Consider the following 13,560-nt stretch of genomic DNA (forward strand, 5'->3'; position numbering starts at 1 on the left):
TACACATTCAAGGCTACTTGTAAAATGGCTTATTCGCTGCATGTTGTCCGTCACAGTGCGGCAGGCAATAAAGTTTTAAATGATGATGCCATTTTAACAGTTTGAAAAAATGGAACTAGAAAAAATAAATAAATAAACCATACATTATTCACGGTATCTTTCGGGGCTCGAACTCACCACCTTGGTGTTCGCGTCTTAGATCAAACAGTTAGATCCATCCCGCAACCTGAGTTTTAGCCGCATAATTTCTGCTTAGTGGCTTTGTCGGGCCAGATTCACCCATTATCTTGATGACATCATTTTCACTCCATCATGCCCCAGTGGGCACATTATTATATTTGCCTCGTCTCTGCATTGCTGACAATATCAATCATTTCGATTTGGATATACACCATTCATCAAATCTCGCCCCAGTGGGCTACTTGAATCGTATCAGTGTCATTGACCATGCCATGCCATGCAAGTCATGCTAGTGAACACAGTCTCATGTGCCAATTCTCTCGTCTGTGACTGCCCGTTGATACATACTGCCATGCACGTTCTGATAGTGTTGTACTGTCATACTCTCCCACATTCATTGGTACCTGTGATAAATGATAAAAACAGTGCTTTAGTGACTTTCAATTATTGTGCCTAAACTTCATTCGTGCACGATTAAAACAAGGTTGATAAACAGCCAAACAGATAAAATTACATCTTTGTACACAGCATATATCTATATTTATCCGAGGTGCACTCCTAGGGCTTCATCACAGTTATGCCCTTGGGGCTGAAGGGTATGGTATTTGATTATAAATCTTGACTCCAATCGTCTAAGCTCCTGAAGTCTATTCCCACCTCTTTCTCTAATGGGCACTTGGTCTAGTACCACATACGATAGGAGACTGTTGTTACTTTTGTGGTGAGATGCAAAGTGTCTTGCCATCGGATACTGTTTATCCTGATTTTTTATAGCTCTAAGATGCTGTAGGATTCTTTCTTTAGCCGGTTTGATCGTACTTCCCACATAGAATTTGTCGCAAGGACATTTCAGTGCATATACCACAAACTCTGTGTGGCAGTTCAAATGTTTGGTGATTCTGAAAGGGGGACACGCTTGTGACAGTTTTACCTCTTTCGTATTGTGGCTGAAAACAGAGGGTGAGAATGAAGGAATAAGATTCATCACTGATTATCACTGCCAAACCAAAAAAGTGAGAGAGGCAATCAACAAACATTGGAATGCCCTCAAAACTGATAAAGATATCCTCCCATGCCTGAGGGATCATCCCCAAATCACCTATAGGAAACCTCCATGCCTGAAAGACAAAGTATGCCAAACTTTGATAGCCACCAAAAAAAGAGCAAATCCTATCCAAGGATTTTTCGTCTGTGGCAGGTGCAAGGCATGTAAATTCAGCCACAATACGAAAGAGGTAAAACTGTCACAAGCGTGTCCCCCTTTCAGAATCACCAAACATTTGAACTGCCACACAGAGTTTGTGGTATATGCACTGAAATGTCCTTGCGACAAATTCTATGTGGGAAGTACGATCAAACCGGCTAAAGAAAGAATCCTACAGCATCTTAGAGCTATAAAAAATCAGGATAAACAGTATCCGATGGCAAGACACTTTGCATCTCACCACAAAAGTAACAACAGTCTCCTATCGTATGTGGTACTAGACCAAGTGCCCATTAGAGAAAGAGGTGGGAATAGACTTCAGGAGCTTAGACGATTGGAGTCAAGATTTATAATCAAATACCATACCCTTCAGCCCCAAGGGCATAACTGTGATGAAGCCCTAGGAGTGCACCTCGGATAAATATAGATATATGCTGTGTACAAAGATGTAATTTTATCTGTTTGGCTGTTTATCAACCTTGTTTTAATCGTGCACGAATGAAGTTTAGGCACAATAATTGAAAGTCACTAAAGCACTGTTTTTATCATTTATCACAGGTACCAATGAATGTGGGAGAGTATGACAGTACAACACTATCAGAACGTGCATGGCAGTATGTATCAACGGGCAGTCACAGACGAGAGAATTGGCACATGAGACTGTGTTCACTAGCATGACTTGCATGGCATGGCATGGTCAATGACACTGATACGATTCAAGTAGCCCACTGGGGCGAGATTTGATGAATGGTGTATATCCAAATCGAAATGATTGATATTGTCAGCAATGCAGAGACGAGGCAAATATAATAATGTGCCCACTGGGGCATGATGGAGTGAAAATGATGTCATCAAGATAATGGGTGAATCTGGCCCTACAAAGCCACTAAGCAGAAATTATGCGGCTAAAACTCAGGTTGCGGGATGGATCTAACTGTTTGATCTAAGACGCGAACACCAAGGTGGTGAGTTCGAGCCCCGAAAGATACCGTGAATAATGTATGGTTTATTTATTTATTTTTTCTAGTTCCATTTTTTCAAACTGTTAAAATGGCATCATCATTTAAAACTTTATTGCCTGCCGCACTGTGACGGACAACATGCAGCGAATAAGCCATTTTACAAGTAGCCTTGAATGTGTATGCTGGCGCCATTACCCTAAACGTTTTGACCACATGCAAAACAGTGTAACTACAAGCAGCCAATAGTCCTAAACAATGAATGTTGTCTAAGGTGGCCGGAGTGAAATATCTGGGCAGGCGTTTGTAGAATTGAGCGTAATGTATAGCTAATGCTTCGAAATGCTTCTAACTGCCCGCTATGATGCAAAATATACATGAGAAAATAACAAATGTGTAAAGTATAATTTTATGCTTCTTACATGAGCACTGCCGCACATTTTGTGATGAATTGTGTACAACATAGCTCCAGACATAAGAGAATTGGGTAGTCTGTTAACTATGTCTATTATGATTTTGTCACGTGATTTATTTAAAAAACGGATGCAAACAAACTCTTGTACTCGTGAGAAAGGGAAGGCAATTCCCGAAACGCGTCGAGTGAAGGCTCTGGAATAAATCCGGTTTTGAACACTTATGCTGGCCTGGACTTCGTTCTTTGGATAAACGTGAACGTGTGTGTTTGATATATATATATATATATATATATATATATATATATATATATATATATTCAGATCAGATTTTTTGATGAAACAATACTTATCCCAAAACAAAAAGTGCCCTGCTAATTTTAATGTTACAAAAATTGTAGGATCACATAAAACAAGATAAGGTACAAGTCTGATCAATAAGAAAAATAAATTAAATATCGATGGTGATGCGCAAAGAAATGCTCTTGCATCTGTAGTAGAAAGTAATTATTGAATGTATGGTCAATTAGGAGTAGTTTAGCATTCCTATTGTTTGTCTGTATGGAATATGTTATTCTCTCATTGTACAATGTATCTGCATTTGGCTGATCACTGTAGACATGCATGCTTCTCTAGTTAAGATGACCAAATTGCTGCTCTGGTCCGAGGGCCTAATTACAATGTGGTCAACATTCAGAAGAGAGAAAAGGACAATGCTTGATAAACACAATGCATAACCACTGTTTCTTCACATTAGACCACCAAGCATGAGAAATACATCTATTGGAGTGGTTCTTAACCTCTGGTCCATGAACCTCTGCGTTACACGATGCCTACTCAGGGGGTCCAGGACTGTATACAAAATTAAATAAATTTAAGATTAATTAAGTATAAATATAGAATTGAAACTAAACATTTTAAAATACTCTGTATATTTGAAGGAATGTTAAATTGGAGGCTAAAAATTAAGTTGGAGGAGCACCAGTAACGGAAACAGATGTTCAGTAGTCTCAACCGGAGTGGTGATAAAAAGAGAGCATGCAGTCATTTAGCAACGCTCTCCATTTAAAAAAAAAAAAATGTAAAACCGGATTTAGAAAAGCTCAAACCTTCCCATTAAAACTGCAATTTCAATTTTTGAATTTGTGATAGTGCATTAAATAAAATATTCATTTTTTGTGCATTTGTTTGATGTATACTTGTTTCTGTATTTGTGTGTATTGTTTTGAGGTTCAAATCGTAGAAAGTGCTAGACTGCGAGTCCCAAACTTCCAATAATGACTCAGTAGGGTTCCACGGATTCCAGTTATGACTCAGAGGGGGACCTCACAAGGTTAAGAAAGGCTGATCTGTTCTTAGGGGATGTATGACGGTACTACGCGTGGTATTACCACGCGTACCGTTACAACGCAGGTTTTACAACGCAAGTCGTTACAACGACTTGCGTTGGGGGCGCTGGATAGTGAATAGTTTAATTTACTATTCCAACTCCAGTCCCCGTGGATAGTAGGGAAGGTGTTGGATAGTAAATTAAACTATTCCCTATCCTACAGCGCCCTCCAGCGAAAGTCGTTGTAACGACTTTCGTTGTAAAACCTGCGTTGTAATGGTACCGCGTTGTTAAAGTTTCGATGTAAAGGATGTTCCCCGTTCTTAGGACTACTTCTGTGAACGCTTTTTTCCTCATGTTTATCATATCAAATAGATTTTCATTTGTGATATTCGAGTCAAACAATTTACATAGTTCTTTAACTATAGATGTTCGATTCAGTCTTATGACATTTGCATTTTATTTTGTAAAGTTTATTATAATTGGTGCATATTTTTAGTACAAGCTGGTCACAGGTACCCCATTTATAATGAATGTTTGTTAGCTCACTTGTCCTAATTCAATGACAGGTTGAGCGCACAGATGCCTTCATGCAAACAAGCACTACAGACAAGTTGTGATGCTATTGTAATCTCATCAATTATTTACTTAAAGTAAATGTAAATGTACATGTATTTATATAGTGCAAATCACCGACACGGTATCTAAGCGCTTGCTTAGGGAACCCGTCCTGGTATTCCCCTGTGAGATACCCCGGCAGGGTGTCCACAAGGTGAAAGCCAGGCATCCCACCGCGAGGGGCCATAGTGGAGATTAAGCAAGCTATTGCCCAGAGTTGCAGAGTGGGACCCCGTGAGTCGAGTAGGCACCGGAACGAGAATTATCGAGTCCATGGAACTTTGAGCCCGAGACCCGCCGAGGCGGGGAATCGAACCCTGGTCCACGGCTGATCTCAGCTTCCGGGTCTGCCGCCTCTAACCACTGAGCCACGCTTCTCCAAGTAGAATTTGGAAAGGTAAACATCCTGGACATAGAATAGTTTTCATAAATATTGACATGGATGAGAATAATATGTGTTTTTTTCAGTTCTAAATATTGTGTTTCAATGTTATAATTGAAAAAAATATGTCCAAGCTTTCATATACTGTGAAAAGATACACATGCTCAACGATAAAAAGATTTAGTTACTATCCACAATTGTAAGTGACATGAAAGGAACTATGCAAGCAACAAATTATAAAAAATGTTGTCTACAGAAATAAACCTGGAAGTAGGTGAAACACTTGTGCTATGGCCGCCATTATTACTGTGCAAGTAGACACAACTTTCTCTACGGTAAATCAGGTTAGATCTTGTTTTTCTTGGAAAGGACAGGTGTTGTGTCCCTGCAGGCCATAACAAAAAATAACTTCCCACTCCCTAATGGCCTCCAGGTACAACAGGAAGCTGGAGTTTCATGCCCTGAGTCATGGTTGGAGCGAACACACCGCATACAGCTGTTATGTGGATCTGATAGGGACAACAATTATGACGTGGCTTGAAACCTGCAGGGAGACGTTTGACATAGTTGCATATATTAAATGCTGATGTCATCATCATCGTGTCTAGAGGGCGTATTTGCAAATGAAGCAGCTGTAGAGCTTTCGCCGGGGAATGGGGTTTTCCAAACCACTCTGGTTCCTAGGCTTAAGGTAAGGAACATGCAAGATGATTCAAACAGAATTTTGTGTCCATTTCACTGTGTTTGAAAAAAAATTATGAAATTCCCTTTGGCTATCATCACAATGTACAAGAAGCAAACCCAACTTTCTGATTATGAATCGATGGCAATTTTTAAGAACTTGCCTGTTAATTACTTTACTACTTACCTTAAACATCTGAGTGATATAAGAGCTTATCGTTTTTAGCAGCATTCTACTGGGCATCTGCCTTGTCGTTTTCTTATTTGCAATATAAGAATTACACTGACTAACAAGAGATCGCATTTCTTCCATGACAGTGCGAGTATCAATATTATCACACAGTGCTTCGTGTATCGCAGCTTTCTTGTCATAAAAGCTATGGGAGAAAAAATGATTAACATTTATAAGAGAGTTTTCATTTCATTTTCGCATTTTAAGAATATAATCAAAATATAATCACATGTATTAAGGCATTTGAGCAATTAAGATTACATTAAAATTCCCACTGTAAAATCAATACAACAGCCAAATTAAAAAGAAGTGATTGCGCAAAAATGTGCCAAGTGTGTGCACAACAATTACATGCTGAGTAGCTGATATCTGCCTTATGGATACAGGAGCGGGCTGCTAATAACTGTACAGTGTAGCCAAAACCAAGAATCTTGGTGTAAAAGGGAACGTTCTTTGTATTTGGCCTGCTGAAACTAAAATCACTGTCACTAATGTGAATGGGCTGAAAAGTATTCCCTTACAGCAGCCTTGATTAGGCACATGACTGCAACTCTATTCTCGGAGACCCCTGTGGCCGCATTGGAGAAGGGGCCACGGCCCACAGGGAGGGGAAATGCTGAGACTAGCATACACCCTAAGGCAGGACCGCTGAAAGATTGTATGGGAGGGGCAAATAATGAAATTGTTCATTTATATCCAGACAAGAGGTGACAAAGAAGAATCCAATAGAGGGAAGTACTAATAGCAAGGACCGAGGCCAATCAAGCCCAAGGGAAGACAATGGGCAGACAAAGGTGGAGAGGATCTATTTATTTATTTATTCAAAGTTTTATATAGCGCGAACAAGATCCTTACAGATATCAGAGCGCTTCACAAAGACAGGGTAGGGGCAGTAGGAATGAACAGAGGTAATGGGAGCAGTATAGTAGTTACTAACGTGATAGGATAATAATAACATACATAAAACATATCAATATACAATCAGGTAAACAAGTAATATAAGACGGCACAAGTCATTGATCCCACTACAGAGGAGTTCAGGTACACCTTGGGTGTGTGGAAGGCTTATACCAATGTTTTAGTATAGAGAGAGCACTGAGTGGGGGCATCGGGAGAGTGAATCAGTGAGCCAACGTGTATCATATATTGGTCAGTAGTACGAAAGTAGCGTAGTAGTGTCCCCATCAAGTAGAAGTATAGTGCCAAAGGACAAGGTGAGCAGTGATACAAAGCAATGCTGGGTCTCTGATCCAGCACCTATAAGGTTCAGGAGATCTTGGCCAGAAGGATGGTTTTCACCTCTTTCTTGAAGAGTGCAGTGGAGGAGATACGCCTGGTTTCAGGATGGAGCGCATTCCAGATCCTGGGTGCCATTCCTGAGAAGGAGCGCTTGTATGTTATGTATCGATCGAATATTGGCATCACAATCAGACCACATGGCGGTGGACACGCCAAACCTGTTGAATTAGTGCCATCAGTAGCGGACCTGGCACTTAACACTCGGGATCCACCCGTATTAGACCTCCCCCCAGCTGCAAGTCCCTATATAGTGGTTTTGACGGGGATTCCAGCATGTAGGGACGGAAGGGAAGAAACTACACGTTCCCTGATCAATAAAGCAGCTCATTGGTTGGCCATCAATTCAGGCTTTAATATTAGTAACCATAGGCACATTCTAATGGCCAGAAGAGTGTCATGGATTGGAAAAAGCAGGAAGTGATTCCCGGGAGACTACGTAATTCTAAATTTTAGATATCCGGAGTTGGCAAGAGAACTGCTGTATTACCAAAAGAAGGGGACCTACCAGGAGGAGCATGGTACTTGTGTCAGATTGCTCCCACTCGGTTTCTTTTATAGAGACCTAATGCACGCCTTGAACAAGGAAGATCCGAGGCAAATGACGGCAAGGTTAACCTGGGGACAGTGTCCAGTACCGTTATCTAATTGATTTGCGCCACTACAAAGCGTTTCCGCCCTAAGCGATCTAGATTGACTGATTGAGGGGCCAATTATAGAACAAGGGGGGGGCACTGGAGGATGTGTACCATGCCAGGGATACTGGAGGACTAGGTGGGGAGCTGACCGTGACGTTAATACAACCCCTAACCCAGAGAGCACCCAGTACGAAGGAGATCGAGTTAAGTCCCCCCAGAGGGGCCGAATCTCATACTGGGCATATTGTCCTAAGGCCTAACCCCCCACTAGTAGGAGGGCAGGGAAACATTAATATAATCTCCGGGAATATAGCAGGCTTGTCCAGCAAATTAAAAAACCAGGACTGGTTAGGATACATCAGGAGATTTAACATCATTTGCCTGCAGGAAACGTGGGAGGCAGATTGCTGTACTGTAGCACTGGAAGGCTACAAAATGTATTTCGCTCCAGCATGTAGATCATCTTCAGGGCGATCAAAGGGAGGCCTAATTACCTATGTGGATTTGAGGTTACGGGGGAAATGGGAGGACTTAGCTTGGGATTCAGCTTGCACTCAGGGAATACGGTTTACGAATAGGGGACTGAAATTAATCTTTATTAATTTTTATAATGCCATTAAGGGCGGACAAACACTGGCCAGTTTGGCAGAGTTGGACCATAGGCTTACAGGAACAGAATTACTCGGGGTTGCTAGTGCCCAATTGGTGGTGATGGGAGATTTTAATTGTCACTTGTGCAACCATTTAATCAGTAGTAAGGGGGAATGGGCCGTGTGCCCAAGGGAAGATGGATTACACATGGAACATACCAGGGAGGGATTGGAGCTAAGTAAGGTGTTGGGTACCCACGCTCTCACACACATGTTGGACTTGATAAGAGCAGTCGGGAACCCTTGCATCCTCCCAACCTTTAAAGGTAAGGGAAGGGGCTCCGTCATTGACTTTATCTTTGTACAAAGTTCCTTAATTTGTCGGATATTAAGTTTTAACGTTGAGTTAAGCACTTTTAGTGACCACAACCCGCTGGTGCTGATCCTAAAGGACCCTGACCCAGTCAAACATTCCCTTTGCAAACAGACTAGAGGCTCTTTTACAGCCACAGATCAGGGAAGGAGATTGAGATGGTCAAATATTAACTGTGACAAATTCTATAAGGCACTACTGACGGAAAAAACCCACCAGGTATGGAAGTGCCTAGACCCAACCATAGAGGGGGCGGACTTAATCACCGCATTTGAGGGATTTGCTTACTATATAGATGGGTTGCTCAGAAGTAGAACCCCAAAAGAGGCAGAGGATACTCCTAGGTGGATCAATCAGCAATGCTCTAGCGCCTTGAGAGATCTGAAGGCAGCATTAAAGATTATTCCCAAAGATAAGACCATGGTGTCCACTTGCCGGGGGAGGTATAACCAGGCATTGAAACAACGTAAAACCTCATTGCAAAATCAGGCATGGGAGAACTTGAGGGAAGCGGCCGAATATAGGGACAAGACCGCTTTTTGGAAAATTTTGAATTAACCGTGTTTCCAAGATAAGAATAGATCTAAGCCTGTCTGCCATGTCCTGCCAAAGGCCTGGGTGGAGCATTTCCAAGGCCTCTATAACCCCGACTGCATAGCACTTTACTACCACCTGTAGGGTCAGGAAAGCGAACAGTTGTGGAAACCCTATTCTCTCTAGGTGAGATAAAAGCGGGAATCGAGGGTTTAACCCGGAACAAGGCCCCGGGCCCGGATGGGATCCCTCCAGATCTCCTGCTATCTCAGGTAGACTTGTTATCCTAGCAAGAGTGATCAATACGGCAGTAAAGGCAGGCATGCCCTCATCCTGGTCTACTGCGACAATCGTCCCAATCTTCAAAAAGGGTAATAAAGACAACCCACAATGTTATAGGCCCATCTCCCTTATTGCTGTCCCAGTGAAAGTCATGGGGAGAGCTATTCTTAATCGGCTTATGGATTGGGCAGATGAACACAATATCATCTCGGACATCCAGTACGGCTTTAGGCCGGGTCGCTCAACCTCTGATCAATGCCTTAACCTTTATCTCCTTGCTGCCAAGTACACTGTCGCCAGCAATGAGACGATGTACTTGGCTTTCACGGACATGACTGCAGCATTTGATCGGGTCAACCGCAAGAAACTGTGGGACCTACTGGGGGCCATGGGTGTGGATCCAGGACTGGTTAACATCTTAAGTACTCTGCACCAGTGTACTTCAGCCCAGGTCAGATACAACGACGAGAGTGACATCTCTGACTCTTTTCCTTGTTCCAGGGGCGTGAGACAGGGCTGCATCCTGGCACCTTTTTTATTCACCCTATATATCAATGGTTTAGACAAGGTATTGGGAGCACTAGGGGCGGACAGTCCGAGGATAGGCAATAGAGAGATACCGGTCCTGCTTTATACGGACGACGCAGTGCTTCTGTCACGCACTGCACGGGGCCTTCAGCACCTTATTGATGGTTTTGTTATTTATGGAGAACCTGGATCTGTCCGCTAATCTGGCCAAATCATACATCATGGAGATGGGAAAAAGATCAGGCAGGAAATTCACCTTCAGGATTGGCACCCATTGTCTAGAAAAAGTGCAGGCATTTTCCTACCTGGGAAATTTATTCGATGGCCGCATCAGGTTTAACAAGCTGATAGACGAGAAATGTAGATCTCTTATTAGCTCTTCTGGGGCAGTTATGAACTTTGCACACAGGTTGGGCCACTGGGCTCCCGAACAAATTTTTAATTTGTATAGGGCCATCTGTAATGCGAAAACGCTATATGGCAGTGAGGTGTGGGGCTCCAAGGATCCAAGCAGAAGAAAACAAATTCCTCTGACGGCTAGTTAGAGTCCCACAGAGCACCCCTTCCTATTCAATCCACGAAGAGCTAGGCCTCACCTACATCAGAGATGGGATCCAATTGAAACCTCTCACTTGTTGGCTAAAAATATGGACCAACCCGGAAGCGGCTTTAGGCAAGCAGATTATAAGTGATTGTATTAACAGGGAGCATGGGCATAACATCCATTGGCTTAAATATGTAAGGCAGACCCTGTCTGGCCTGGGTCTTGCTGATTATTTTAACAATCCGAAATCACTGGTAGCACGGGATAAGGTGATTTTTAAGTCCGCATTTTTAAAGTATAAGGCCTCCGCCAGGGAAGATACTGAGATAGTTAAACCAACCGTAAGAGCCCACCTATTAGCCAAATCTAGCCCAGATTTGGAACCATACCTGTCTTATTTTTATAATGCCCAGGATAGATTCCTGATGTCCAGATTTAGGCTGAACCTACTTCATCACACACTGGGGTGTCCTTTGGGGTTTTTATCATCCATTGAGTTGAGGGGCCCCTGCGGCTGCGACTATAAGTCTCCGCAGGACACGCTCCACTTTGTTTTATTGTGCCCCTATTATGCCCACCCCAGGAAATTGTTTTTAAACAGCATTTTAAAGACTGCTAGGTTCAAACAAGGAAAGGTGGCGCTGTTGTTTTTTGAAACTGTCTGAGGAGGCTTTTACACTTTTTTGCACTGTGAATTTTTTAAGGATGGCCGCAAGATTAAGAAACACCAAAGACACAGGATGTTGATATGGGTTGTTAAATCTCCCTTTCGCCCTTTGGGACCAACATCTATGACACCCTTTAATGCGTTTTAATCCAGATGAATTTTATGATTGGGGGGAATCCCCTTTTAACATGTTGGATTTATAGTTCCCCTGTTTTGTAAACTGGCCCTTTTGAATGTAATGTGCCCTGGAGCGTCATACTTCACAATTGTTAGTTTATTTTTAACCTTATACCCACGACGATTTGCACTGATACTTGTTATATATTTTGTATTAATTGACCAAGCATTTGGTGAAATGTTTTATCTCTTGTGTTTTAAACCTATTTGTCTTGTACCTTTAAGGTATTGCTGTATACCGAATAAAGTAATTTGATGATGATGATGATGATGATGATGAATGAGCTGGAAAGTATTCCCTTACAGCAGCCTTGATTAGGCACATGATTGCAACTCTATTCTCGGAGACCCCTGTGTGCATTAACTATTCATTTCAGCAGGTTTGACGTGGCGAATGAACATTGGATAAATGAATGGACCTGTGACCATGCATCTAAAGGTGATAAGTCTTCATTATGAATTTGTCTAATATTTAATGTGTATATTTTCTAAACTGAGCACGTGCAATACACATTTGTGCGAGTTTCAAATGTTCCTGTGAATCACACCCAATCTGAATAGCGATCACTACTTCTATACTAAGCTTGCCTCTTGGAATTTGATCAGCGCTAAAATATCTGTTGCGGTATCCTTGCAAACATGAGAAGGACCGGACAAAATTAGAGCCCGAGAAGGACGCTATTATTAGCAACTATGCTTTACTGCCAAGATTGATAGTAAATCTCTCCTCACCAGGACGCTTTAGTTGCCATAAGGCACGTAGAAATACATGCACCTGTGTTTTTGAGGAGACCGCAGGAGTGCAGTTGCATTTTAAATGTAGAACCTTTTCCCAGGTAAACGTAGTGCACCGCATGGTAAAATCTTTACTGAATGTAACACTAGCAGAGTTTCAAGTTTACGTTTTTAGGCCCCGTTAATGACCCCCCACTACATAAAAATATGTGCATATAATTTTTCCTTTGTCTCATCTGTTTGACTTCTTAAATAATTTGTCACTTTTTTCAATGTTTACAGAGGCTTGATGGTTTCTATGTTTATTTGATTAGCATCTTTAGAATTTTCTTTTCTTTTACACTATATTTTCCTCCCCTCTCTTGGGTTTCAATCGACACAGAGCCAGGGGCGTGTTAAAGAACGCTATTTGAAAACTGAGATGCATTGTGCTTCCATTACTCCTGAACTCTCTGATTACAAATGGAAGAATTGTAAAAACAGACTCCCATACAAACTTATAATAACAGACTATTTGAGGGTCCTAAATCTACAAGGTTAAGGGACTGTCACAAACAAATGTCTATGACAGATGCCCATGTGGTGTGTCTTTGGTGTTTGGATTTGAGTTTGGACCACGCCTCAGTGGTCTCTCCATACATGCAGCATCACCCGAACAAGCACCCCGGTCCTCTGGGAGTAGGGATAGAGACTTGGAATAGGGGATCCAGCAGGCAACGTCCAGGCCCACATAGATAGAGAACCTCCCAGTCCCTAGCCCCTCCAGCAGCAGCCTCCAAACCTCTCTAGTTTTGCCTGGCAGCACACATTCATCCCGTGGGGGGAAGGATCAGATATTTTCTCAACCAGAGGCAAGCAGTAACATACGACAGGTGGGTCCTACAGATAATCCAAAGAGGCTACACCCTTTCTATCCTTCTGTATCTTCCACCCGCATCGCAGAGGCTTTTGGAGATCATTTGTCCATTTTGCTGTAAAGAAAGGTCAAATTCTTTTAGCGAAAGAGGCCATAGAGAGTTTTACAGACTTGGAGATCAGAACTCTGATTGTTTTGTTGTGTTGGAAGCGGCCTACATCCTACTTTATATTGTCAACATCTCAATTTCTGCCTGCAGAAGGACAAATTCAAGATGCTCACGCTGGCCTAGGTGCTATCTGCCCTGGATCCAGGAGTCTGGATGGTGATGTTGTACCGCA

At 42.2% G+C, this 13,560-nt stretch overlaps 1 protein-coding gene across 5 annotated transcripts in view; it reads right to left on the minus strand.

Moving 5' to 3' along the window:
• Window positions 1-13,560, minus strand: part of CARS1 (cysteinyl-tRNA synthetase 1) — a 406,480-nt gene that overhangs the window by 130,406 nt on the left and 262,514 nt on the right. For all 5 annotated transcript variants that reach the window (XR_013608861.1, XM_078682918.1, XM_078682921.1 and 2 more), the window contains one exon: window positions 5,955-6,144. Coding sequence is in view for 4 of the 5 variants with exons in the window: in XM_078682918.1 (XP_078539044.1) it covers window positions 5,955-6,144 (190 nt within the window). In the remaining variant the exon portion in view is untranslated. The remainder of the gene's footprint in view (window positions 1-5,954; window positions 6,145-13,560) is intronic.

Source organism: Lissotriton helveticus, chromosome 3_1, assembly GCF_964261635.1.
Source record: "Lissotriton helveticus chromosome 3_1, aLisHel1.1, whole genome shotgun sequence".
Taxonomy (NCBI): Eukaryota; Metazoa; Chordata; class Amphibia; order Caudata; family Salamandridae; genus Lissotriton; species Lissotriton helveticus.